The sequence below is a fragment of the Eptesicus fuscus genome, chromosome 7, assembly GCF_027574615.1.
Source record: "Eptesicus fuscus isolate TK198812 chromosome 7, DD_ASM_mEF_20220401, whole genome shotgun sequence".
NCBI classification, from domain to species: Eukaryota; Metazoa; Chordata; class Mammalia; order Chiroptera; family Vespertilionidae; genus Eptesicus; species Eptesicus fuscus.
The window spans coordinates 43,194,032-43,221,293 of record NC_072479.1 but is presented as its reverse complement, the minus strand read 5'-3'; the positions used below and the strand labels follow the sequence as shown (position 1 = coordinate 43,221,293).

The window sequence follows — 27,262 nt, the reverse complement described above, 5'->3', positions numbered from 1 at the left end:
ATTTCGGTGCCCCTTGTCCCGCTTCGCTCCGCCTGGGGCATGTGCGGGCTTGCGTTTCCAGAAGGAAAATGGAGCCAGAAGCCGAGCCCGAGGGGCAGGCCTAAGCCCTCTGACCGAGGCCCTGCCGCTTCCTACGTCAGGGGCCTCCTCCTCCGGACATAGTAAGTTCAGCGGCCGCGGCCCGCGAGTGGAAGCCCTGGGGGGAGGGCTGCCACGCGCCCGGGAAGGGCCCCGGGTCCCCTTGGGGAAGCGCCCACCCCGCTCCAGGCGCGGAAAACCCGGCTTGGTGGGGAGCAGGTATCGGCTGGGAAGCGCGCGGGCAGTGGTGGGCTTGCGCCGTGGCTTGGGGCTCGCTGCGGTCGTGGCCGGCCTTCTCCCGTGCACGCGGGCTTTGTGCACTTTGTGGCGGGGGGTGCAGAGCACGCGGGCCCGTGGAGGTCTTGTGGGAAGGAGGCGGGCTGGGTGCCACCTGGGTTTCAGGCCGCGCGCGCTCCCGGCGGGCGGGCGGGCGGAGGGCTGTGCGGACGGCGGGGCGGCGGTCACGTGGGCGGGGGGCGCTGCGGCGCCGGGGCCCGGGGTGGGAATGGTGACAGGTGCCGGTGCCGCGGCCCGCCGGCAGCAGCGGCGCGGAGTCTGGGCGAGAGTGGGCGGGGTCTCGGGCAGGTTGACTCAGCTGTTGGCTGGGGCTGGTCAAGTTCGGACACGTTCCGAGTCCGCGGCCCCGGGAGCTAAGCCCCGACTTGTCTGCAGCTGGGGATTTAAACCGTGACCTCTGCCAGCTGTGCTCACTTGGGCATCAGGCTCGCAGCGCTCGTTCTCTGGCGATCCAGGTAAGGACCCGCTTGCAGGTGCCTTTAGTTTCTGTAAACGCATTGCTGTTGAGAGGTATTGTTTTAAGAATTGATGGCGTTTTATCTTCTTCCCTCCTCTTAGGCAGATGTGCAACACCAGTATGTCTGTGTCTACTGAGGGTGCTGTGAGCACCTCACAGATTCCAGCTTCTGAACAAGAGACCCTGGTTGGTATTTTGTCTCAGGGTGTAACTTTTAAGAATATTTTACTTTATGATGTGATCAGCTAAATTATGTTGACCCCACCCAATCATAGCATGGCTCTTTAAGAGTGAAATTCTGTGTACATAGCTTAAGTTCTGCTACCTGGGCATCACTGTGTGGAGTCAGAGTTACTGTAAGAAACAGTCTTTTCTTTGCCCTTTACCACCCTGGATGTAAAGGTGAGTTCCATGGCATGCTTGGGCATGGGTGCTGACGTTTATTATGTGACAGAGGTTTTTTCTGTTTTGACTCGTTAGTATTTAACTTTTTAAGTGGTTCCCAGAAGTCACAAAAGTAATTCATGCATTGGCAGAAATGAAGAAAGTCACAACTGAAAATTTTAGTCTTTTGACTATGTCTTTTAGATGTTTTTAAGTGTATATAACCACATATATATGTGCACACGTGAATTTTGATGGTACTGTTCTGTTCTAGTAAGATGAGATCAAGCTAGAGGTACATCCATGTCAAATACAGAGTTGTTTTTAACGGCTGTATAGTATTTCATAACAGTATGCCATTTAAAAAATTTATGCCTTTACTGTGTTTTAATTGCCTTTTAGTTTTTGAGTGTTACACATAGTGCTGCTTTGTGTTAGGATACATTTAATGAACAGGTTATGATTTATTTTTGAATATTTCTGTAAAAACATTTTGTAGGAGAACTCATGGGCCTGGAATTATATACCTATTTGATTGTGAGGCTAAAAAATATTAATACGTTTCTTCCCACCTTCTAAGTTCTTGTGGCTGGGCTAATTAACAGACAGATTAACAGGAGAAAATCAAAGTTTTAATACATGGGCATGGGTATGAAAGTTCCAAAGGCAACTTGGGGTGTATAAGACATTTTTGGACGAAGGAGAAAATGGGAGATGGAGTATTGGATTTCAGAAGTGAGAACGGGCCATTTATAAGTAGTTGAGGAAGAGTGGAACATACTTATTTCCCTTACTTTGACGGAAAATTCTTGCTAGGCAACGCAGAAACAGTGGGGCACAGCGGGCAGCTAGCTAACCGGCCCCTGCCTAAAGCCCCTTATTACCGTACTCGGTTCAACTGAGGCTAAGGCGACTTCCTGTGATCTTCCTGAAGCAGGTTTTTCTTTCTGGATCTCTTGGGAAGGGAAGGGGGAGGGTCAGAAAGTCTCCCTGAATCTTTTGTTTCTTAATAAACAGCTTAAAATCAGTAACCCCAAAAGCAGCTTCAGGGTAGCAAAACTTTGGTTCCCTTCAGTGTAGTTGACTGGTCCCTGGAATACAGGTCATATGTTTTCCTTTTTTTTTTTTTTTTTTTAGCCATTACCTGTCACTGTTTGGTGCATGGTAGAAACTCAGTAAATATTTATCAAGTAGATAATTGAAATGGAGACCAACTAAGAGGCAGCATGATATAGTCGGAAGAAAATGGTGGCTTGTAATTGAGGGGCATAAGTGGCAGTCTCAGATCTGCTCTTAATTACCTTGTCACCTTGGTTTGGTTATTTAAATTCTCCATTCTTCAGGAACCTAATCTGTAGAAGGAAAAGATTGGAAAAAGGCCCCACACTAAAGGTTTATTTATTTTTTTCTTGGATTTTGTAATTTAGTTTACAGTAAGCTCATAGGGGTATTCCATTTATGGCTGAGTTTGTAAGATAATAAGCAGATGACAGAAATAGCTGGAGGGAAAAAACATAATTTTCACTGCATTGACATGGATACCTGTTTTGATGACAACTGGTAATAGTTGAGAAGTCTGACTGCGTAATAATTCGGTCCCAGCATTTTTTTTCAAACTCCTGAGACAGTTTGGTATTCAGTTTAAATAGTCTATTACATTTAGTGAAAACATTATGGCTTGTTTTTTGAAGTATAACCTTGTAAGATTGTTAAATGTAGTGTCTGCTACCTTTATTGAAACTATGGTCATGTTTGCAGTGGAGCTTATAGTTCTGTAATAAATTTGGAAGTATAATAGCAACTCTTTTTCATAGGTTAGACCAAAGCCATTGCTTTTGAAGTTGTTAAAATCTGTTGGTGCACAAAAAGACACTTATACTATGAAAGAGGTAAGCTGAACTAAGAGTTAATGCGATAACTAATATCTTACAAGCATTTTGCTGCCTTTTCCTTTCCTGATGTGTAATACCTAGATATCTGGGCAGTTAAGGTCTGAAAAAATACATTTTAAAGTTTTATTTAACTAAATCAGAAGCAATGTCTCTGCATCCATCAAATTAAAAGGAAAATATTTAAAAGCAGCTTTTTATAGGGTTGTTATTTTCGATGGTTGTGAATGTGGTTGCTCATAAATGATGATAAATGATGATATTGAATGTATTTGAAACACATTTAATTTTCATTAATCCTCAGAAATCATATTTCTATTTCAGGTTATATTTTATCTTGGCCAGTATATTATGAAGAAGCGATTATATGATGAGAAGCAACAGCATATTGTATATTGTTCAAATGATCTTCTAGGGGATTTGTTTGGAGTGCCAAGTTTCTCTGTGAAAGAACACAGGTAAATTTTTCAGTTTAGTTTATTGTAAAAAAAAAAAAAAAAAGCTGGGTAAATGTTTCAGTTCCCTGCACCCTCATTTTTGTCAGAGAAAAATTACACTAATAAAAGAGAAAGATGCAAATTGACCATACCTTTGTGACGTCCACCAGCCAATCAGGAGCAAGTATGCAAATTAACCCAACAAAGATGGTGGGTTAATTTGCATACACAGGCACCAAGCAGCCATGGTGACAATGCAGGCATTCTGCACTGCCCCAGCCGCTCTGGGCCTCTGGGCAGCATGGGAAGGCGGAAAGGTGGCTCCAGGCCAGAGCAAAGGTGGTGTCAGCAGCCAGGGGAAGGAAGGCCCATTCTTGCACTAATCTTCATGCATCGGGCATCTAGTTATATATAAAAGATGCTAAATTTTAATTTCTTAGCAATCCTTACTAATAAGAGCCTAAGTAGTCGTCACGCTGTGATGCCCTCACGCTGTCACAAGATAGTTGCACACATAGCGAGCACATGCAGGTGGGCGGGGCTGGGCTTGATGCTGTGTGTGCTGCACGGAGCCTGCCTGGGAGTCCCGCCTCCGCGAGGCGAGGCCTGCCTGGGCATCTGGCGAGGCCTGCCTGGGGGTCCTGGCTCCATGCAGCAAGGCCTGCCTGGGGGTCCTGCCAGCTCTGTGCGGTATGGAGGCGGGACCCCTGGTTCCGGCCTACCTCTTTGGGGCAGTCCATCGAGGCTCCCCGGATGGGTGGACGGGGCCTACCTCTTTGGGGTGATCGATTGCGGGGCTCCTGCATTGTGACAGGGCACAGGCAAGGGTGGAGGACCGTCCCTCCCCCTGATTGCATGAATTTCGTGCACCGGGCCTTAGTTACAGCATATAGGGTGGGGCAAAAGTAGGTTTATAGTTGTGAGTACAAGAAACACAGTTTATTCTTGTATAATTATTTGGAGATGTAATTTCTGGTATTAAAGTTATCTCTGACTTGAATTCTGATATGTTGAGAGGTTACATACTGGGGAAATTGCTGACTTAGAAAAAGGATGTGAAAAGGAATGTTGACTTGTGAGTTTAAGGAGCTGTATCATCAGTCCGAAGGGTAAAAAGAAATAGTTGGATTTGGCACTTCTCTCTTAACCTTGAGAATTAGAAATGATGTCTTTTGACCAAAAACATTCTCTAAAACCTTTGGTTAGAAAAGCACACTATGACATCAGTGAAGACTGGAATAAGTGAATTGTCTTCCTATTAAGATGTAAGTTCAGTGAGAGCAGAGATTTGTGGTTTTTTTGTATTCTTTCCTCCTAGTTTCTAGAACAGTGATTGGTACATAGTAGGTTCTCAGTCTGTATTTATGAAATGAATGAATAATGTTTTATCTTCAACACATTTTAAGGTCAAGAAAAGCCATTAGATGACTGGTCAAGGGTTGATGAAAGTCAAAATTATAATCAAGTTCCTATAGTGGGCTTTTTATAACACACTACTTTTTTTAGGTAGTCTATTTCTAAACACAGAGCCAGAAAATTTCTCTTTCAAAATAAATACATATGTTAACCCGCTTTCTGCATTTATACCTTTACTCTGGGATTGTTTGGTAAAGTCCAAACAAGGCACATTTCAAGAAATGGAAACAAAATCTTTCAAACACAGAGACTTTAGTGATTGTAAAAGGTAGTTGTATGTAATCATTCTACAACTAATTATGTGCTTTTTAAGACCTAGAACATTGATATAATATGAATTCAGTGATTTAAAGTTTGGTCTTTGTGCACTTAAATATAATAATCTTTTAAAAGTCTGGTTAAGGCCAGTTTGATACACTTATTTTAAAATGTACATTTCTTATTTTTTCTCCCTACAAGGAAAATATACACAATGATCTACAGAAACTTGGTAATAGTCAATCAGCCGGGTAAGTTAAATTTTGGATACCATAAACATATACCATGAAAATATTTTCAGACATTTTGTGTATGTTTAGTCATTTTGTAATTGTGATTCTCTTTAAAAGTTGCTTTAGTGATATGTTTAATTGTAATAAAAGAATATGATAAATTTAATGGGAAGAACTACATTTGAATTAAAACAGCAGTCCCCAACCTTCGGACCTCACGTACCACCAGTGGTCTGCGGACCACCGGTTGTCGACTGCTGAACTAAACAACATAACACTAAGGCTCTAATGCAGATTTATGATATGTAAGTTTAAATGTCTTGTTACCTCTGTTTAGGCCTTGGGATATGAGGGTTAGTATTTGTTTTGAAAGGTAGATAATTTCAAAAGTTACTGCTTAGTAGAGATGTGATCAAACCTGAAATGTATTGAAAGGCTTTGGGAAGTAATATATATTCCTAGGTAGGACCATTTGAAAGGATGGGTATTTTTCTGTGTGTGTTTGTTGTTTTTTTTTACTTTTATAATAGACGAAGCTTTGTTTACCAATTGTACTTTCTTGCCTTTAGACGTGTTGTTCTTAACAGGTTATTTTTGGGTCACTTAGCCCTTAAATAATCTGACAAAAGCAACTGGATTCTCATTCTAGAAAAATATACATATATAGTGGTACGCTGGTAAGTGTTTAATAATCTACTCTCCAGGGGAAAAGGCCTGGTTTATAGTGGTTGCTGGTTTCCATGGTGTAAATACTCCCACCATGTCCATTTTTGGAATACAAACACAGAATTGGGAAGAGAGGTGCACAGTCTGGGTTTGAGTGATGGTAGGAGCTGGATTTCTTTTTTTTTTTTTTTAATATATTTTATTGATTTTTTTTTACAGAGAGGAAGGGAGAGGGATAGAAAGCTAGAAACATAGATGAGAGAGAAACATCGACCAGCTGCCTCCTGCATGCCCCCTACCAGGGATGTGCCCGCAACCAATGTACATGCCCTTGACCGGAATCGAACCTGGGACCTTTCAGTCCGCAGACCGATGCTCTATCCACAGAGCCAAACCGGTTTTGGCACACCACGGATTTCTTAGAGCCCATCCTAGAAAGTCAGTTAAGAACTCTTCTCAAAAAACAAAAAATTGGCCGAAGCCGGTTTGGCTCAGTGGATAGAGCGTCGGCCTGTGGACTGAAAGGTCCCGGGTTCGATTCCGGTCAAGGGCATGTATCTTGGTTGCGGGCACATCCCCAGTAGGGGGTGTGCAGGAGGCAGCTGATCGATGTTTCTCGCTCATCGATGTTTCTAACTCTCTATCTCTCTCCCTTTCTCTCTGTAAAAAATCAATAAAATATATATATAAAAAAAAACAAAAAATTGTTCTCGGAAGCTTATTTCCCAGGATGAACAGACCATTCCTTTGTGCTCCTACTATTCTGTACTTAAATTTTATTGATATGTTGCTTTTTATAATTGTTTATATTGCTTTCTTATGTCCTGTTCAGGTCTACATTCTGCAGCACACACACAATACAGTGTTTTATTAATATGGTGTTTAATAAATGTGTTGAATACTTATTCTTCCAAAGTTATGATTTAAGACCCAGAAAAGGGCATCACCATCCTATGTGGAATAGAGGTGATTAGTAGTCTGGTGACTTTATTGTTTTACAAAGCTCTTTATGAAATCAAATGAAGGCAAATAAACAACTATAGGTAGTGTTTTCAGTTTTCTGAAGTATTGTCTCTGATGTATTTATTCATGTAATTAATCTTGGTAGGCCCGGCCATTGTGGTTCAGTGGTTGAGCTTCCATCTGTGAACCAGGATGTCAGTCGATTCTTAATCCAGGCACATGCCTGGGTTGCAGGCTCAACCCCCAGTAGGGGGCGTGCAGGAGGCAGCTGACCAGTGGTTCTCTGTCATCATTAATGTTTCTATCTCTCCTCTCCCTCTCTGAAATCCATAAAAATATACATATTTTTAAAAATTAACCTTGGGATCGCTTCTCGGCTTTTTGGCTAAGATTAAGTGTAGTATCTGTTCTTATCAGTTTAATATCTGATACATCCTCTATCCAAGGACAATTAAAAAAAAATTAACCTTGGTAGAATTTTGAAAAGAATAAAAAGTAAATAAAACTTGGTGGATTACTAGCAAAATTATGTTAATGAGATGGTAATTTGTAAGTTTCTTACGTTATTTCCATTCTGAGTTTGTTTCAGGTTTCAGTTTAGTGGCATTAGCTTTAGAACTCAGTGTTCTAAACCTTGTCATACATAGTGCTTCCTTTTTTTTACATCTGCTTTGTAATGCCTGTTATACTAAAAATGTACATGTACAACTTAAGTATAATACCTTGCTCATAATATAAAGAAGAAATAAACTGTTAGGACATTGTATATAATTTCAAATTGTTAATGCTCAGGCCTGACTTCCCTACTAAGGTGAAAATGTCTCAGGGAGCAGTAAAGCGCATTTGATTATGATGTTTGGTAATTTCTATAACTGAAACTGACTTTTTGAGCTCCATGTCTACACATCCAATTAAAAACTAAACTTACCTACTTGAGTGAGTTTCATCCCCTTTAGTGCTCTGTCTTCCCATCCAAATCTATTCATGTGCAGTTTCTGTCTTGGTGAATGGCACCACCCATTTATCCACCCAGGGTAGAATCTTGGAATCCTTAACTCCTTTCTCGCTTTGCCTTGTGTGTCAGACACCCTGGTTTTCACCTTTTTAATTTCTCTGGAATTCTTCTTTTTTCCATGGCTTAGTTTAGATTTTAATACTTTTTTATATGTATTACTGCAGTTGCTGTCCAATACTGGTTTTCCTGCCTCTGCTGTCTTTTCCTTATATTTTGCCCAAGTGATTTGTCACTCCTGTGCATAAAAAGACCATTTAGGCCCAGCTGGCATTGCTCAGTGGTTGAGCTATAACCAGGAGGTCACAGTTTGATTCCCAGTGGGGTGGGAGGGACACATGCCTGGGTTTTGGGCTTGATCCTCAGTGTGGGGTGTGCAGGAGGCAGCCAATCAATGATTCTCTCTCATCATTGTTGTTTCTTTCTCTCTCTCCCTACCTTTTCCTTCCTTTCTGAAATTAATAAAAATTTAAAAATTTATAAAAAGACCATTTAGGGAAGGATTCCTTATTGCTTGCTGGATAAAATACTTGTTGTGCACTAGCAAGTCAGTTTTTAAAAAAATACTTTTTAGTTTTTAATATGTATATTTTTTATTGATCCTCACTGGGAGTCGAGCCCAAAACCTGGGCATGTGCCCTGACCGGGAATCGAACCATGACCAGGTTCATAGTTTGACTCTCAACCACTGAGCCATGCCAGCCAGGCTGGGAGACACGTGATTAATATTTGTTGAAAGGTTAAATTGTGTGAGCATTTTGTCCTGGACTATATATTGAGTAGCCCTTTCTTAGTTTATGTTTTTCTGTTTTTATTTCCCACCAGAACCATCAGATTCAGGCACATCTGTGAGTGAAAACAGATGTCACCTTGAAGGTGGGAGTGATCAAAAGGTAATTTTGAAATTAACTCATTCTAGTATAATTCTTGAAAATAGGAAAGTTTATTACAGTGGGGAATTAGCTTTCTGATGTTACAAGTTAAGTTTGTGTGTCTTTTCCCCCTTGAATTCTTAGGACTCTGTACAAGAGCTGCAGGAAGAGAAACCTTCATCTTCAGATTTGGTTTCTAGACCATCTACCTCATCTAGAAGGAGAACAATTAGTGAGACAGGTATATGTGAATATTCAATTGTCATTTTCAAACAGCTTTTTAGTGTTCATTTTCTTAGGAAATTAGTACATTTAGGCTTAATGAAATTGTGCTTTTTTGGTTTAGATGAAGTATTTTCTGAGTTTTAGTCTCAGTTTTATGTGATTTATTTGATTTAAAAAATTGCTTTCTGAGCAACATTTTTCTGGTTGACTGCAGTAGACACAGTTTACTTTACGCCCCCCCTGGATTTTATAGTTAGCCAGTTTTCTATTCCAGATAATAGAGGACAAAGATATAAACTCTGTTTTACTCATTATTCTTAGTCACCTTAGCAGTTAAAGTATTTTAATTGTTTTTAATAAATGATAAAATATCAGTGAGTTTAAAAATGGTAAATAGCGTCTTAGAAATAAAAACAAGATAAAGAAAATAGCTGAATAGTTTTGCAGCTAAAAGATAGTGGAGGAGGAGGCTGTTGCCTAATCAAAAGTCATTATAACCAAAAGTATATGAACCAGGTGAAAGAGGATCAATGAAATAGTTAAACCCAGATCAAAATCTTGTATGTGAGGGCAGTAAGGGCAGAGGAGTCATTAAGTATATGGGACTGGAACAAAAGGTTAGTTATTTTGGGGGGAGAGAATCAGTTTATATTTGTATTTATGCTGAAGTGAATTCCAGATGTACCTTCTAAGTATATTGACTTATGACAGAGAAATCCTAGATTGTTTAATACAAGCTAGGGATAGATTAAATTGTGATTTAATGGAGATAACATTCTGAAAGAAGCTTTAAAAGCTTTTAAAAATAGTATTCTGGACAGATCCAGTGAAAATGTTAACTGTTGAAACAGAGGTTTAATTTCAGTGGAACTAAATTTCAGTACAAACAGGTACTCATGACAGCTCAATTTCTAAATAAACTGTGTAGCAATTTAATTAATTTGTTTTCCCTTACATATCCAGAAGGAAACTCAGATGAATTATCTTGTGAACGTCAAAGAAAGCGCCACAGATCTGATAGTATTTCCTTTTCCTTTGATGAAAGCCTCGCTCTGTGTGTAATAAGGGAGATACGCTGTGAAAGAAGCAGTAGCAGTGAATCAACAGGGACTTCATCAAATCCGGTAACCTTCTTGCTTAAGTAAAAAATGACTTCATAAGACTTGTTTTTTAAATTTGATTTTGGCAGTTCTAATAAGCATTCAGGTAGGATGTACATGTATGATACACGATTACTACTATACAGTGGTAATTTATTTTTAAAAAATTTTTATGAGTTTGTTTAAGCCAAACTGGTGACATATGCCAGGGAGCAAGATCTCAAATGCTCCCGGTAAGTTTTTGTTGTTGTTGTTTTTTTCAAATAAACAAGTATAGATCTTCCCACCCCAACCCCAGGTTTAGGGAGAATGGTATAGGATAGCAGAGTAGCATTGAGGTGTGTTGGTAAAATTAGTACCAATATTAATAGTTATTAATGTCATCCTATATATTAGAGAATCTTGTAGGCCATTGCACCAATAGTAAGTTCAAATAAATTGGAATATAGGGTAGTCTGAGAATTTAGAATTTTTTTTTAATATGGGAACAATTTGGCTGGTGTGGCCCAGTGGTTGAGTATCAACCTATGAACCAGGAGGTCACAGTTCGATATCCAATCCGGGCACATACCCAGGTTGTGGGCTCGATCCCTAGTGTGGGGCATGCAGCAGGCAGCTGATCAATAATTCTCTCATCATTTAAAAAATATATATATTTTTATTAATTTCAGAGAGGAAGGGAGAGGGAAAGAGAGATAAAAACATCAATGTTAAGAGAGAATCATTGATTGGCTGCCTCCTGCACGCCCTCTACTGGGGATAGAGCCCGCAACCTGGACATGTGTCCTTGACTGGAATCAAACCCAGGACCCTTCAATCTGCAGGCTGACGCTCTATCCACTGAGCCAAACCAGCTAGGGCTCTTTCTCATCATTGATGTTTCTGTCTCTCTCCCTCTCCTGTCCTCTCTGAAATCAATAAAAAAAAATAAAAATTAAAGTAAGGGAACAAAAATGGAAATTTGATTCAGTTAGGTATTTTAGTATTCTAAGGCAAATTTGTGTTAAATATTTAGAATAATTTTTTTTTTTTTTACTATAGTTATCAGCAAGTAAATTGGCAGAGTCTGAACTCTGGGATATGTAGGTATAGACATTGAGAAGGTCTGATACAAATGCTATGAAATAGGTGTAATATTACATGGATGACAGATATCAGTACATTTTGATTGATAAAAATTCCAAAGTATTAGCCAGGAATAAAATTCTTAAGAGATGTCACTGAAAGAAGTTTTGTAAAGAAGTTTTTGCTAGCAAGAGTACTTGAAAAATGGAATATTTTCTTGTCATTTAACATGGTCTTTAAAATGTAATTAAAATTAGAACATTTATTTGTGATATGACAGTGCCTCCTGATCACTATTCTGGATCCAAATGATCATTTTTTAGTTCTCTAGAGTATATAAGGGACTGATCCAATTATGTTATTAACCCTGTTCTTGTTGCTTGTATTTGTTTTTCTCTTCCAAAGCAGTGATTTTATGGATACAGATGTGAACTTTACAGTTAGTATCTCAAAGAGCTGTTACTTATGTAGGCCACTAGATGGCATGAGTAGAACAAGTTTATTCAGTAGATATTTAAGTGTCTTCTATTCCAGGTTTTATTTGACACTAGAGATGCAGTAGTCAAGGTAGATATGATACCTGTCCTCATGCGGAGATAGACCATCTTGGTTCCTGGGTCGACACTCAATTGCTAAGCTCCACTGGCTGGGGGATCCAGAATCTTAATTTAGTGTCAGTGTGCAGAATAGAATTAAGGAAAAGTTAGGGGCATAGGGAAGATTTAGGAAGCTGTTATAGAGGCCAACAACCAACAAGTAATGTGCAATGTCACTCCCCCCCCCACCCCCTCCTGATTTTAGGATCTTGATGCTGGTGTAAGTGAACAATCAGGTGATTGGTTGGATCAAGATTCAGTTTCAGATCGATTCAGTGTAGAATTTGAAGTTGAGTCTTTCAATTCAGAAGATTATAACCTCAGTGAAGAAGGACAAGAACTCTCAGATGAAGATGATGAGGTAGTTTTATTTTCTCTAATTATATTCTAAAATTTTTTTCATTTGTTGACTGATGAGATTGAAAGAATGTATTCAGAATTCACTTGAAATACTTGAGCTTGATTTATTCAAACTGGAATATTGTTATGTGGAATTGAGGCTTTGTAGTTCCTTGTCTGATTTATATTTTTATAAATATGCCAAGAAGTATATAGGCCTTAATGAGCATTGTTATAATAGTCTGCTCACTAAAAATATTTAACTCAGTTCTCCTCTATTAATACTAATTTAATTTTTATAAAAGTGACACATGGCCCTGGCCGGTTGGGCTCAGTGGATAGAGCATCGGCCTGCGGACTGAAGGGTCCCAGGTTCGATTCCGGTCAAGGCACATGTACCTTGGTTGCGGGCACCTACCCAGTAGGGAGTGTGCAGGAGGCAGCTGGTTGATGTTTCTAATTCTCTATCCCTCTCCCTTCCTCTCTGTAAAAAATCAATAAAAAATATTAAAAAAAAAGTGACACATGCATGCAGTTATATAAGGTCACATAGTATCTCTAGATCTGTTGTCTACATTTTTAGCTGTTTCATTGTTATTTAATACCTCCATATTTATAAAATAAGATGCTTGTACTGCATATTTTGCTTCATTCATTTTATATATCTTATCTGAGTTTTTACCATATTGGCTCAGGATTTCACTGATCTCCATTTCTCCCCCTTTACACTCACTCATTCCATTTGACCTTTGTCTCAGAATTTCTAATATATAGTAGCACATGCTATTCATTTAGGACTTACCATTAAGAAACCTTTCTGGTTGAAAAAAAAAAATAATGGATTTATTTTATTAGGTATATCAAGTTACTGTGTATCACGCAGGGGAAAGTGATACCGACTCATTTGAAGATGATCCTGAAATTTCCTTAGCTGTAAGTATACATCTATTTTTAAGGTGTCAAAAAATAACATTGAATCAAGATTAGAATATACCTAGTCTATTTCCTGACGAAGCAATTTTTATAAAGTTAAAATCTTTAAAATTTTAGTTATTTAAAATGTTTTGTTCTTTTATTTGTTGGGTTGGGATATGTTGCTACATTTTTTAGCTTTTTGAGTTGAAACTTTTAAAGAATATTATTATGAAAGGTGATCCAAGATGGTGGTGGAATAGGTGGAAGGTACACCCACCTCCTCCCAGGACCAAACAATTAAAATATAGAGCAATCAACCTGAATAACCAACTGAAGACCAGCTGAAGAGAAGTCTTATAACCAAGGATTTACAGAAGAGTCCACGTTAAGACTCGAGACTTGTAGGAAGTGCGGAGAGCAAAAGGACTGACCCTGCTCCCACAGGCGGCAGTTGAGGTTCCAGGGGAGTATCTCAGCTGCAGGGGGATTCCCTGATAACTATGGGGTCTTAAGCCCAAGCCAGGCTCCCCAGCCCAGAGCACCAGAGCCTGGAAGAGCTGCCCATATAACATCTGGCTATGAAAAGCAGCGGGATTACTGTCTGCCAGGGAGAGGCAGGATTCCACTAGAAACAGGCAAATTTTGTTGCGTGGCTCTCGGACAGGGGAAATTTTTTCCTCACGTCCAACTGGTGGAGAGCCTTCCTTCCACAGGGCCAAATCTTGTCTTGTTTAGGCCTGATAAACTCTGCTGGCCTCACCCTGACGACTCCCTGAGACCCTGCCCACCATGAAGGTGTGCGAGCACCCAGCAGGTGCAGCTAGACTTGGTGTACCCTGGGACATTTGCTGAGTGTTCTTAGACCCAGCTCTGGCACCATGATTGGACGCAGATAGATATGGAGAACACCTCTCACCTTGTCACTAAGAACCTGTTGCATGCAACTCGAGTATTGCTAGAGGCCCTTTCAGTGACTGAGCCTAAGGTGGAGGCAGACCTCGAGGTTCCTAGGGACTTTCGCTGACTGGCCCCTAGGTACAGTGTTGGTATAAGTAAGCCTTGGTGCACAGTTTAATCCTTCCCGAGCACGCCAAGTCCAGCAGAGACAGCCACAAATTGTGAATCACTTTGCAGCTTTAAACAGGTTGCCCTGGGCCAGTCATTGGCAGCGTCTGACATTGACCTGTACCAGAGTCTGTCCCAAGAGGCCCCGGATCCAGTACACCCAGTGGTCAGTGTCAGACATCAGAGCAGGATCCAGTTAGCTTCACAAGCAGCATATCCAAGGAAGATCTCAGCAGGTACCAGATTCTACTGAGGCAAATTCCACTCAGCACCTACACAGCAGCTCATGCTCTGTGGTCAGGATCGATCCTCACAGCCAGCCTAAGGGTTGACCCCACACATGAATGGGCCAATAGCAATCAAGAGACAGTTACAACAGGAGGGCCCACATAATACATACAAGGGACATTTCTGGAGCACCCAGCTCAGGTGATCAAGTACTCTGTGCCACAGGATCCCACAGGACACCTAGTAGAGAAGGCCACCCTACCAAGACAGAGTCATAGCAGGTCTACCTAATATGTAGATGCAAACACAAAGTGGCAGCTATAATGGGGAGACAAAGAAACATGCCCAAAATGAAAGAACAGGAGAAATCCCCAGAAAAAAAGCTAAATGAAATGGAGGCAAGCAATTTATCAGATACAGAGTTCAAAATGGCTATAAGAATGCACAAGGGACTTAGGAGAAGAATGGATGAAATCAATTAGGACGTAACCTAAAAGATAGTAAACATAAAAAGGCACACAGAAACCATAAAAAAGAACCAGTTAGAAATGAAGAATACACTAGAAGAAATAAACAGTAGGTTGGATGATGAAGAGGATCAAAGCAATTTGGAAGACAACGTAGAAGAAAACACCCAATCAGCAGCAAAAGAACACTATTATAGAAAATTTTAAGTATGTACAGCATATAAAAATATCTCAAGTGTGCTTACCACCAACTTCTAATAGTTACCAACATTTTGCCAATCTTGTTGAATATAAACATTTTGGTATTAGAATGTAGTAGGATATGCATTAAAGAAATCAGGACTTGCCTGGCCAGCATGTCTCAGTGGTTGAGTGTCAATCTTTGAACCAGGAGGTTTGATTCCTGGTCAGGGCACATGCCCAAGTTACAGGCTCGATCCCCAGTGGGGGTGTGTGTGGGAGGCAGCTGATCAGTGATTCTCATCATTGATGTTTCTATCCCTCTCCCTTCCTCTCTGAAATCAATAAAAATATATTTTCTGAAAAGAAAAAATCAGGACTTAAATATTGCATGCTTTACTGGGTTCCTGAGGTATTTTTAACTGAATATTTGCTTTAATTTCTGTTAATGTTGCCTTTTCTGTTTGAAAAGGATATCTCATTTTTCTTTTCTGGGTTGAAATAATTACCCAGATGCAAAAGTAAAGTTTTTTTGTTATATTCTATATAATAAAAGCCTACTATGCTAAGTGTCCAGTCGACTGGTCAGCTGTTCAACCAATCAAAGTGTAAAATGCTAACGATATGCTAAGGCTGCTCAACCGCTTGCTATGATGCACACTGACCACCAGGGGGCAGACAGTTGACCAGTCGATATGACATGCACTGACCACCAGGGGGCAGATGCTCCGACCCTTAGGTTAGCTTGCTGCTGGGTTCTGGCAGATCGGGACTGAGCGAGATGGGCCGGACATGCCCTGGAACCCTCCCACAGTCCCTCCCCGACTGGCCAACCTCCTGCATTCCTCCCTGGCCTGATCATGCACCTGTGGGGTCCCTCGGCCTGGCCTGCACCCTCTTGCAATCTGGGACCCCTGGGGGGATGTCAGAGAACCAGTTTCGGCCCGATCCCGCAGGCCAGGCTGCAGGACCTCACTGGTGCATGAATTCGTGCACGGATCTCTAGTTAGAAAATAATTCAAGTAACTAAACTCATTTGATATCAAGTTGAGTGAAATAGACATAGATCTTGCAAATTTTTGGACTTTCTGAAGCACTCCAGCCCCTGATATTACAAAACCTTTGTCATTGGTTTTATCCGTTATAAGAATCCTACTTTAACAACTTGAAAGAACCAATGTGGGAGAATGAACATTCTCCACCCTTCTTGCTAATGTATTATGTCATTTGTTAGGCAATTTAGAAATGGTACATTATTCATGGCAAGATAGGCAGAACCTTTTGTGGCAGGTGTTACATATACAGGGTCCTCAGGGAAAACCGTGCTTCAGTTAAGATAGGGAGATAAGGATATGTTCAGTGAAGAGGCTGAAGATGGTGGAAAGTTTTGGGAAATAAGTTGGGATAAAGAAAAAGCAATAAGCAATTACAGAGTGAGAACACAGGAAAGGATAAACAAGTAAAGGGCATACATTTTGGATAGTGACAATGATGACAGATTTTAGCTAACAGTGATTATTGAAGAATGTTTCTGCATTGCTTTTGTGGGTGAAGTTGGGGAACACTCAGCTGAGCCCTGAGTTTTAGAGCACTGCTGAGGGAGTCCATGGCAGATTGAGAGATAGTTTCATCTAGATTATGGATGGACTCTGGCACAGTATCCAGGATTGAGCCTTTAAGGGAGTGGAGTGGTTACAGGTCTCATTACAGATGGTAGTTGATGCCGTGGCACTTGTTTCAACTCAGAACCAACTGTGTATCTGTGTCCTCCAACAGATAATTTGAGGTGCATGGTTAAGAGGTTAGCTGGAAAAAAAAAAAAAGTACTTAAAATCTCATACTTGAGGAAAGACTTTAAATTTTGAATGTTTTCTATAAAACATGAAATGCTGAAAATTAGGCCTTGTGATACATTTTACCTAGACATATTAAAGTTAGTGTTAAAGTGACTAGTCATTAGAGGGTAACAGAGACTAACTGTCTTATTTCATTGAAGGACTATTGGAAGTGTACTTCATGCAATGAAATGAATCCTCCCCTGCCATCACATTGCAACAGATGTTGGGCCCTTCGTGAGAATTGGCTTCCTGATGACAAAGGAAAAGAAAAAGGAAGCATGCCTGAGGAAACCAAACTAGAAAACTCAACACAAGTAGAGGAGGGCTTTGATGTCCCTGATTGTAAAAAAAGTACAGTGAATGATTCCCAAGAATCATGTATTGAGGAAAATGATGAAAAGATCACACAAGCCTCCCATTCCCAAGAAAGTGAAGACTATTCTCAGCCATCGACTTCTGGTAGCATCATTTATAGCAGCCAAGAAGATGTCAAAGAGTATGAGAGGGAAGAAACACAAGACAAAGAAAGTGTGGAATCTAATTTTCCCAATAATGCCATCGAACCTTGTGTGATTTGCCAAGGCCGACCTAAAAATGGTTGCATCGTCCATGGCAAAACAGGACATCTTATGGCATGCTTTACATGTGCAAAAAAGCTAAAAAAAAGAAATAAGCCCTGTCCAGTGTGTAGACAACCAATTCAAATGATTGTACTAACTTATTTTTCCTAGTTGACCTACCTATAAAAGAATTATGCTATATAATAAAGAGGTAATATGCAAATGGTCATTACGCCGTGACGCGGGGCGGCGAGCTACGAGCATGGAGAACTACAGGAGGGCGGGACAGCGAGCTACGTTCGGCAGAGAGCTACGAGTGGCGGTGGGCCGGGCGGCCAGCTGAGGCAAGCGGCAGCAAGCTACTCGCGCATGGATTCGTGCGTAGGGCCACTAGTATATTTCTAACTATATAACTAAAAATTTAGAAATGAAATATTTTCTTACATGTATGAAAACAAGAAATTATCATAGTACATGTAGATTTGTTTTGTGTAATTTCTCTACATTGCGAGTGGGAAAATTTCACTTAATGTAATTTTAATTGGATATATAACTCATTCTTTACCCTTGGCCTTCATTTTAGTAATAATTTCCACTTTCTCTTAAATGAGAAGTTTCTGAATTAGAAATGGTGAATTGTCCTGGAAGGGATGCCCTGGGCAGAGAGGGGAGTTAAGGCTAGCTAGCCACTGTGCCATTGGCGGCATGAAAAGTCCCTATTGTAATTTCTTTGCGTCATTTACAAAACTACATTCCTGAGGCCAAGAACCTCTTAACTGGGATACACTTATAGGTGCTCAATAAGAATTTATTTATTTATTAATTAATCTTTATTGTTCAGATTATTACAGATGTTCCTCTTAACCCCCCCACAAAGATCCCCTCCACTTGGTCCCCCCCCCCCAGGCCCTTGCCCCCCCCCACTGTCCTTGTCCATAGGTGTAAGATCTTTGTCCATTCTCTTCCTGCACCCCCACACCCCCTTCCCCCCAAGAGTTGTCAGTCTGCTCCCTTTCCATGCCCCTGATTATATTACATTCACCAGTTTATTCTGTTCATCAGATTTTTTATTCATTTGATTTTTAGATTCACTTGTTGATATATATTTTTTGTCACTTTGTTGTTCATAATTTTTTATCTTTACCTTTTTCTTCCTCTTCTTAAGGAATATCCTTCAGCATTTCATATAATACTGGTTTGGTGCTAGTGAACTCCTTTAGCTTTTTCTTGTCTGTGAAGCTCTTTATCTGACCTTCAATTCTAAATGATAGCCTTGCTGGGTAGGGTAATCTTGGTTGTAGGTTCTTGCTATTCATCACTTTGAATATTTCTTGCCACTCCCTTCTGGCCTGCATAGTTTCTGTTGAGAAATCAGCTGACAGTTGTGTGGGTACTCTCTTGTAGGTAACTTTCTCTTGCTGCTTTTAAGATTCTCTCTTTGTCTTTTGCTCTTGGCATTTTAATTATGATGTGTCTTGGTGTGGTCCTCTTTGGATTCCTCTTGTTTGGGGTTCTCTGTGCTTCCTGGACTTGTAAGTCTATTTCTTTCAGCAGGTAGGGGAAGTTTTCTGTTATTATTTCTTCAAATAGGTTTTCAAGATTTTGTTCTCTCTCTTTTCTTCTGGCACCCCCATAATTCGGATGTTGGTATGTTTGAAGTCGTCCCAGAGGCTCCTTACACTATCTTCATATTTTTGGATTTCTTTTTTCTTTTTGCTCTTCCAGTTGGGTGTTTTTTGCTTCCTCGTATTTCAAATGTATGACTTGATTCTTGGGATCCTCTAGTCTACTGTTGAATCTCTGTATATTATTCTTTATTTCAGCACAGCTTGGGTGGGGTTGTAAATTGGGTGGGGCAGGGTCTCAGGGAATCACCAAGGCGGAGCAAACAGCAATGATTGCATCAGCCAGTGCAGGAACAATGACTGCCGTGAGCACCTCCATCTGAAAGAAAGCCGTCCTCGTGTTCATGCCCCAGTGCCAGACAGTCCAGTTTCTCCCCATGTGTGTCTGGGTCCCCCAGAGTCTCACCCGGAACTGGAGTTCAGAGCAAGCAGGATCTTGTATCTCCCTCCCAATTAAAAAAGCAGCACACCTGGGTGCCAGCCAGTTCCACGCCTCCGCACCTCCTACCAGGCTCAATGTGCTTTCTTCTTTACCCCTCTGGTTGTAGTACTTCCACTCAGCCAGCTTTCCCACAGTTCTGGATGATAGTTGTTCTGTCTTTTAGTTGTAATTTTGATGTGGTTGTGAGAGGCAGCAAGTACAGGTGTTTACCTATGCTGCCATCTTGGTTCTCTCCCCAAGATTGTATTGAATGAATCAAAGCACTAGGACTTGAGTCCTGAAGCTGGCATTACAGCAGACACCTGTGGGCCCCAAAGCCAGAGCAGGGTTAGCTGTTGGCATCATTTAGTTTATTTTAATTATTTTAAAAAAATGTTTTTATTGATTTTAGAGAGGGAGAGAGAGAGAAACAACAATGAGAGAGAATCATCAGCTGCCTCCTGCATGCCCCACACGGGATGGAGCCCTGACCCAGAATCAAACCGTGGTGTGGTTCATAGGGTGACAGCCACTGAGCTACGTCAGCCAGGCTGGCATCATTTGGTTTAGATTTTTATTTTTAATAAGGGTTCCAAAGTCACTGATTAGTGTGTAGGTTCATGACGATAACTGCAAGATATGTGGTATATTGTGAGAAGTTTGTAGTCATACTTTCTGGTTGGTTGGATTCTGAATTGAGTTTTGACTTAATTGCAAAAACTTTGGCTTAAAAAATACCAATTATTTAGGTTGTGTCTATATTGTCTAGGATATTGCCAACTTTCAATTATATAACAGGGAATTTTTTTTTTTATATTTACAAGTGTTGCTTTAAAAGGATAAATATCCAAAAGCATTAGTACTCAGAAGTATTGAATATGTTAAATTGTAAAATGGAGTATAAACAGGATCTAATAAAAACCAACAGAAATTAGAACAAGAGCAGTGTGAAGTGACGAGCAGGTAGAAAACCCCATGTAGGTAATGTACTTGGAATGATATCTTTAAAAATATTGTTAGAATAGTGCTATTTGGGATAAGAGAACCATAATAATTGTTCAATTTTTTCATTACAGTCATGTTAGATGAATTTCATTCATTTCTTGGCTCAATTTTAGTACTCTTGTGTGTTTTTGATTCACACCCGAACCCAGGCCACCCTCAAATTAGGACTTTCTTCAAGAATACAGTAATATCTGCCTAAATTGACTTCACTTCCTTTGGTCTCCCCCATTTTTTGATTCATTTATGGAAAAAGAAACTTTAAGCCGAAACCGGTTTGGCTCAGTGGATAGAATGTCGGTCTGTGGACTGTGAAAGGTCCCAGGTTCGATTCCAGTCAAGGGCATGTACCTTGGTTGTGGGCACATCCCCAGTGGGGAGTGTGCGGGGGGCAGCTGATCGATGTTTCTCTGTCATCGATGTTTCTAACTATCCTCCTCCCTTCCTCTCTGTAAAAAATCAATAAAATATATTTTTAAAAAAACTTTAATTTCATTGCTTGTTGGGTATTATCTCAAATGTTCTGCCTGATCATTTTAGACTTTTAGAGTTCTATGAAACAGGTGCTTTCTTTTCACCATAATCACCGTTTTTAGTGCAACAAGGTTCGTTTGCATCCTGACTCTCCTAAGAGTTTTAATTTTCATTCTGTAGAGTCGGAAGAGCCAAGTTCTAATAGCAGTTCTGCTACTTGCTCAGTGCCCTCAGAATTAGAGACAATAAGTGTACAATAAATCCTAGGATGGGGTCTGGCAGGTAGTAAGGACTTCGAATAAATCACAGTTGTTTAATTGCATCGCATCCATTCATGACCACTACTTCCAAAACTCAGCTGAGTTAACCCTATCTTTTTTCCTGCATTATTTCAACTCGGTGTTCGTCACATTCGCTGACATGTTGCTTTGTACTCTCCCTCAGCAGATGAATGTAACATCCTTTCATGTCACTTTCCTCCAGGTGCCTGGTCTATGCATTGTGTGATAGTAGGCACTCATTAAAGAATACTGATTGGCAAGGAAAGCCACTAAGCAGTTTTTCCTAGTTTACACTAGGAAAAAAAGGCAGTTTACAAAAATTCCTGAAAATAAACAGTGATCTTTATTTTTTAAATATATTTTTATTGATTTCAGAGAGGAAGAGATAGAAACATCAATGATGAGAGAGAATTATTGATCGGCCGCCTCCTGCACAACCCCTACTGGGGTCGAGCCTGCAACCCAGGCATGTGCCCTGCTGGGGAATCGAACTGTGACCTCCTGGTACATGGGTCAAAGCTCAGCCACGGAGCCACACCGGCCAGAAATAATAATCTTTAAAAGTCAGTATGGTGTCAGATTTGTAACAATTGAGAAAGCTTTTCTTTTTTCTTTTCAATTTTAAATCTTTATTGTTGATAGTATTACAGATGTCTCTTTTTTACCCCCAATGCCCCCCTTCACTTGGTTCCCACCCCACCCCAGGCCTTCACCACCCTACTGTCTGTGTCCATAGATAAGATCTTTGGTTAATCTCTTCCCACACACACACCCCTGACCAACTGCAGCCCCCTCTCCTCTGAGATTCGTCAGTCTGTTCTATGCTTTCATGCCTCTGATTCTATTTTATTCACCAGTTTATTTTGTTCATTAAATTTCTTATTCATTTGATTTTAGATTAAATTGTTGATAGATATGTATTTGTTGCCATTTTATTGCTCACATTTTTTATCTTCTTCATCTTCCTCTTCTTAAAGAATACCCTTCAACATTTTATGTTTGGTGGTGATGAACTCCTTTAACTTTTCCTTGTTTGTGAAGCTCTTTATCTGATCCTCAATTCTAAATGAGAGCTTAGCTGGGTAGAGTAATATTGGTTGTAAGTACTTACTACTCATCAATTTGAATATTTCTTACCACTCCCTTCTGGCCTGCAAAGTTTGTTGAAAAATCAGCTGACAGTTGTATGGGCGCTCAGTTGTAGGTAACTAACTCCTTTTCTCTTGCTGCTTTTAAGATTCTCTCTTTGTCTTTAGCCCTTGGCATTTTAATTATGATGTGCCTTGGTGTGGTCCTCTTTGGGTTCCTCTTGTCTGGGGCTTTCTGTGCTTCCTGGACTTGTCTCTTTTACCAGGTAGGGGAAGTTTTCTGTCATTATTTCTTCAAATAGGTTTTCAATAACTTGCTCTCTCTCTTTTCCTTCTGGCATCCCCATAATGTGAATGTTGGTATGTTGGAAGTTGTCCCAGAGGATCCTTACACTTACCCTCATATTTTTGGATTCTTTTTTCTTTTTGCTCTTCTGATTGGGTGTTTTTTGCTTCCTCATATTCCAAATTGTTGATTTGATTCTTGGACTCCTCTACTCTACTGTTGAATCCCTGTAAATTATTCTTTATTTCAGTTAGTGTATGCTTAATTTCTGACTGGTCCTTTTTCATGTCTTTGACATTCTCACTAAGATCCTTGAAAGCCTCATGCAGATCCTTGAGTAACCTTATAACCATGGTTTTGAACTCTGTGTCTAGTAGTTTGCTTGCTTACATTTCTTTCATTTGTGACATGTTTCTTTGTTTTTTTTTTTTTTTTTTGCATTTTGGCTGCTTCCTTGTGTGTGTTTCTATGTATTAGGTAGAGCTGCTATGTCTCCTGGATTTGGTAGAGTGGCCTTATGTAGTAGGTATCCTGTAGGGTCCAGTGGCTTATTCCCCCAGTCACCTGAGCTGTGCACTCTAGGTGTGCCCCTGTGTGGGTTGTGTGCAAAGTCTTTTTGTAGTTGATCTTTGATTGCTGTTTGCATCACTAGGAGGCATCAACCTCCAGGTCAATTGTCTGTGAGGGCCAGCTGCGACCACAGTGGGAGAGCTGCTGTGCAGGAAACACCCCTATGGAGCAGGACTTGCTTCAATGGTGCTTTGGTGCTCTCTGAGTCTGCCTCTTGAGTGTATCACTTATGGCTATGTAGAGTTGTAATTTGCTATGGGCTGAAGCTGTCCATTGGGTGCACTGGCTTTAGGGCCTCCAGGGAGGTGCAAAGTCAGCCACTGCCTGAGGCCACCCAGTAGGAGCTACAGAGGGATCTGCAGATGGCTGCTATTTGTATTGGGCTTGTAGCTGCCCAGGTGAGGCCCAGCTATGAAGCAAGGTAGTCTGGTGCTAGTGCCAGGTCTTGGGCCTTTTATTTATTTATTTATTTATTTATTTATTTATTTATTTATTTTAATTTAAAAAATATAAACCCTTCCCATTTTTTTAAATGTTACTAATTTTTGTTAAGCCTCACCTGAGGATATTTTTGCATTGATTTTTAGAGAGAGTGGAAGGGAAAGGGACAGAGAGAAACATCGATGTGAGAGAGACACATGAATTGGTTGCCTCCTGTACACACTTGCAACAGAGGTACATGCCCTTGTCCAGAATCAAACCCAGGACCCTTCAGTCCATGGACCAACGCTCTATCCACTGAGCCAAACCTGCTGGGGCTTGGGCCTTTTATTGATAGGCTTGGGGCACGCTGTCCCCAGCTACAGCTTATTTGAGAGATTTTAGCAAAGTCTGAGCCTGAGCCAGGACAGGCCATCCATATGGAAAAGCTGCTGTAAGCAGCTTGCGTGGGGCTTCAAATTGGATGGGGTGGGGTCTCAGGGAATCCCCAGGCAGACAAACAGTGTGAGCCAAGCTGATGGAAACTCAGATATGGCTGCCAGTCAGCCCTGTGATAGGGGAAGTCCCAGCACAGAAGCAATGACCCCAGAGAGCACTCCAGTCTGGGAGAAAGCCGCCCCCTCGTTTCTCCCCTTATGCCAGACAATTCAGTTTCTCCCTGTATGTGTCGGTCCCTTAGAAGAAGCGGGACCATGTAAGTTCATACACTGGCTCTTTGAAAGGAACAGCTGAGTCTCCAGCAGCCTCCGTCTCTCTCAGCCACAATCCCCACTGGTTTTCATAGCCTGTAGTTGTGGGGACTTCTCTTCCCAGCTCTGGAGCCCTGTGCTGGGGATCTGGTATACGGCTGGGACCCCCTGCTTCTCACAGGTGGCCTCCGCAGAGACAGTCTCCCTCCTGATTAAAAATATAGCACACCTGGATGTTAGGCCAGTCCATTCTGCACCTCCACTCCTACCACCAGTCTAATGTGCTTTCTTTTTTACTTCTCTAGTTGTAGGACTTCCATTCAGCCAGCTTTCAGGTGGTTCTGAATTTTAGTTGTAATTTTGATGTAGTTGTGGGAGGCGGCGAGTCCAGGCATTTACCTATGCCACCATCTTGGTTCTTGTCCTGTTTTGATTCGGGAAAGCTTTTCTTTTTTTTTAAAAAAAAATGTATTTTATTGATTTTTTTACAGAGAGGAAGAGAGAGGGATAGAGAGCCTGAAACATCGATGAGAGAGAAACATCGATCAGCTGCCTCCTGCACACCCCCCTACTGGGGACGTGCCCGCAACCAAGGTACATGCCTTGACCGGAATCGAACCCGGGACCCCTGAGTCCGCAGGCCGACGCTCTATCCACTGAGCCAAACCGGTTTCGGCGGGAAAGCTTTTCTTAAAAAACAAAACATCCCTCTGAAATTAAAAACTTTTCATCTTCTATCACAATCATTTTTCAGTGGCACAAGAAGACCAAGTCTTTTTAGTTACGCATGTTTTCAACCACAGGGTGGAAGCCCCACATTGGGTTCTCTAAAGGCATTCAGAGGCAGACCTAACTATGGGCAGACTACTCCAGGAGAGAGACTGCTGAGCTAGAGAGAGAAGAAATGATGAGCCCCAGCCGGTTTGGCTCAGCGGATAGAGTGTCAGCCTGTGGACTGAAGGGATCCAGGTTCGATTCCAGTCAAGGACATATGCCCAGATTGCAGGCTCGATCCCCAGTAGGGGGCATGCAAGAGGCAGCTGGTCAATGATTCTCTCTCATCATTGATGTTTCTATCTCCCTCTCAATCTCCCTTCCTCTCTGAAATCAATAAACATATATTTAAGAATAAATAAACTTAAAAAAAAAAGAAAAGAAATGATGAGAATTCTGTTCCCAGGTAAAGCAAGCTTCACATTTCAGTCCTGAAACCTTTCACTGTTTATCCTTCAGAGTTTCATGAGACACTTACTGTGCATAAAAATACTATGCTTTAGCATTGACAGATCTTTGATCAATTAGAAAATTTACTAACTTTGACCTAAGTTAATCTCTAGTATAAATCTTTAGTGAATATGTAAGAAGGTGTAGTGATTGTGTAAACTGGTGCTTCTAAAATTTGGGGTTCCATTCTTTAAATCAGTTGCTTTTCATTATAAAACTAGTAAACAGAAGTTTTTAAAAAATGGACTAATCACTTGTTTATACTTAATTTTCTTTTACCTTTTCCACTATGTTTAATATTTTAAAATTTAGTTGATTGAAAAATTGTACCTTGTTTTTACATGCAAAAAATTGAAACTAGACCAACAACGAACACCATACACAAGAATAAACTCAAAATGCATGAAAGACAAATGTAATCATGCAACCATAAAAATCCTAGAAGAAACTAAGCAGCAAAATATCAGACATCTCTTGTAGCAATATGTTTGCTGAAATATCTCCTAGGGCAGTGGTCGGCAAACTCATTAGTCAACAGAGCCAAATATCAACAGTACAACGATTGAAATTTCTTTTGAGAGCCAAATTTTTTTAACTTAAACTTTTTCTAACACCACTTCTTCAAAATAGACTCACCCAGGCCGTGGTATTTTGTGGAAGAGCCACACTCAAGGGGCCAAAGAGCCACATGTGGCTCACGAGCCTCAGTTTGCCAACCACTGTCCTAGGGCAAGGGAAACTAAGGAGAAAATAAACCAATGGGACTACATCAAAATAAAAAGCTTCTGCACAGCAAAAGAAACTATCAACAAAATGAAAAGGGAGCCCACTGCATGGGAGAACAAATTTGCCAATGATACATCTGATAAGGGGTTAATATCCAAAGTTTATAAGGAACTCATACAATTTAACAAAAGGAAGACAATTCAATTAAAAAATGGGCAAAGGACCTAACAAATACTTCTCCAATGTGAACATACAGATGGCCAAGAGACATGAAAAAATGTTCAAAGTCAGCAATCATCAGAGAGATGCAAATTAAAACGAGGTATCACGTCACACCTGTCAGAATGGCTACCATCAACAAATCAAAAACAAGTGCTGGCGAGAATGTGGAGAAAAGAGAACCCTAGTTCACTGCTGGTGGTAATGCAGACTGCTGTAGCCACTATAGAAAACACTAGTTTCCTCAAAAAATTAAAAATGGAACTCCCATTTGACCCAGCGATCCTGCTTCTAGACATATATCCTAAGAAACCCGAAACACCAATCAGAAAGAATATATGGTGTGAGAGTGTGTGTGTGTGTGTGTGTGTGTGTGAAACGGGGGGCTAAAGACACATATGTAATACCTTAATAAAGAAAAAAAAAAACTTCTTGTAGAAAGTTGAGATGATGTACTATGATGATTTTCCACGGCCAACCTAAAGTTCTAGAGGTATGTTTTTTCTATAAGTGCAAAACTCATTTTTCAAAATTTAAATAGCTGTTTATATGTACATAAAAGAGTTTTAAAAACAAAAAAGAAAAAAAAATATATGCACCCCTATGTTCATAGTAGGGCAATTTGCAATACCTAGGATCTGGAAATAGCCCAAGTCCCCATCAGAAGATGAGTGGA

The 27,262-nt window shown here is 40.6% G+C and overlaps 1 protein-coding gene and 1 pseudogene across 4 annotated transcripts; both read left to right on the top strand.

Annotated features, from left to right (window-relative positions):
• Nucleotides 1-96: 96 nt before the first annotated feature.
• Nucleotides 97-17,741, top strand: MDM2 (MDM2 proto-oncogene). Of its 4 annotated transcripts, XM_028156475.2 has the most exons (12): nt 99-161; nt 751-830; nt 934-1,018; nt 3,031-3,105; nt 3,430-3,563; nt 5,418-5,467; nt 8,916-8,983; nt 9,107-9,203; nt 10,151-10,311; nt 12,154-12,309; nt 13,143-13,220; nt 17,139-17,741. In XM_028156475.2, exons 3-12 carry the CDS (start codon nt 938-940, stop codon nt 17,709-17,711), a joined length of 1,473 nt encoding a protein of 490 aa, XP_028012276.1. In that variant the 5' UTR covers nt 99-161; nt 751-830; nt 934-937; the 3' UTR covers nt 17,712-17,741. The 4 variants fall into 4 exon arrangements, with proteins under 4 accessions (XP_008147000.1, XP_008147001.1, XP_028012280.1 ...); XM_008148778.3 differs by lacking the exon at nt 751-830 and having other exon boundaries at nt 97-161; XM_008148779.3 differs by lacking the exons at nt 751-830; nt 3,031-3,105 and having other exon boundaries at nt 97-161.
• Nucleotides 7,444-7,560, top strand: LOC114234192 (U2 spliceosomal RNA; annotated as a pseudogene).
• Nucleotides 17,742-27,262: the final 9,521 nt, after the last annotated feature.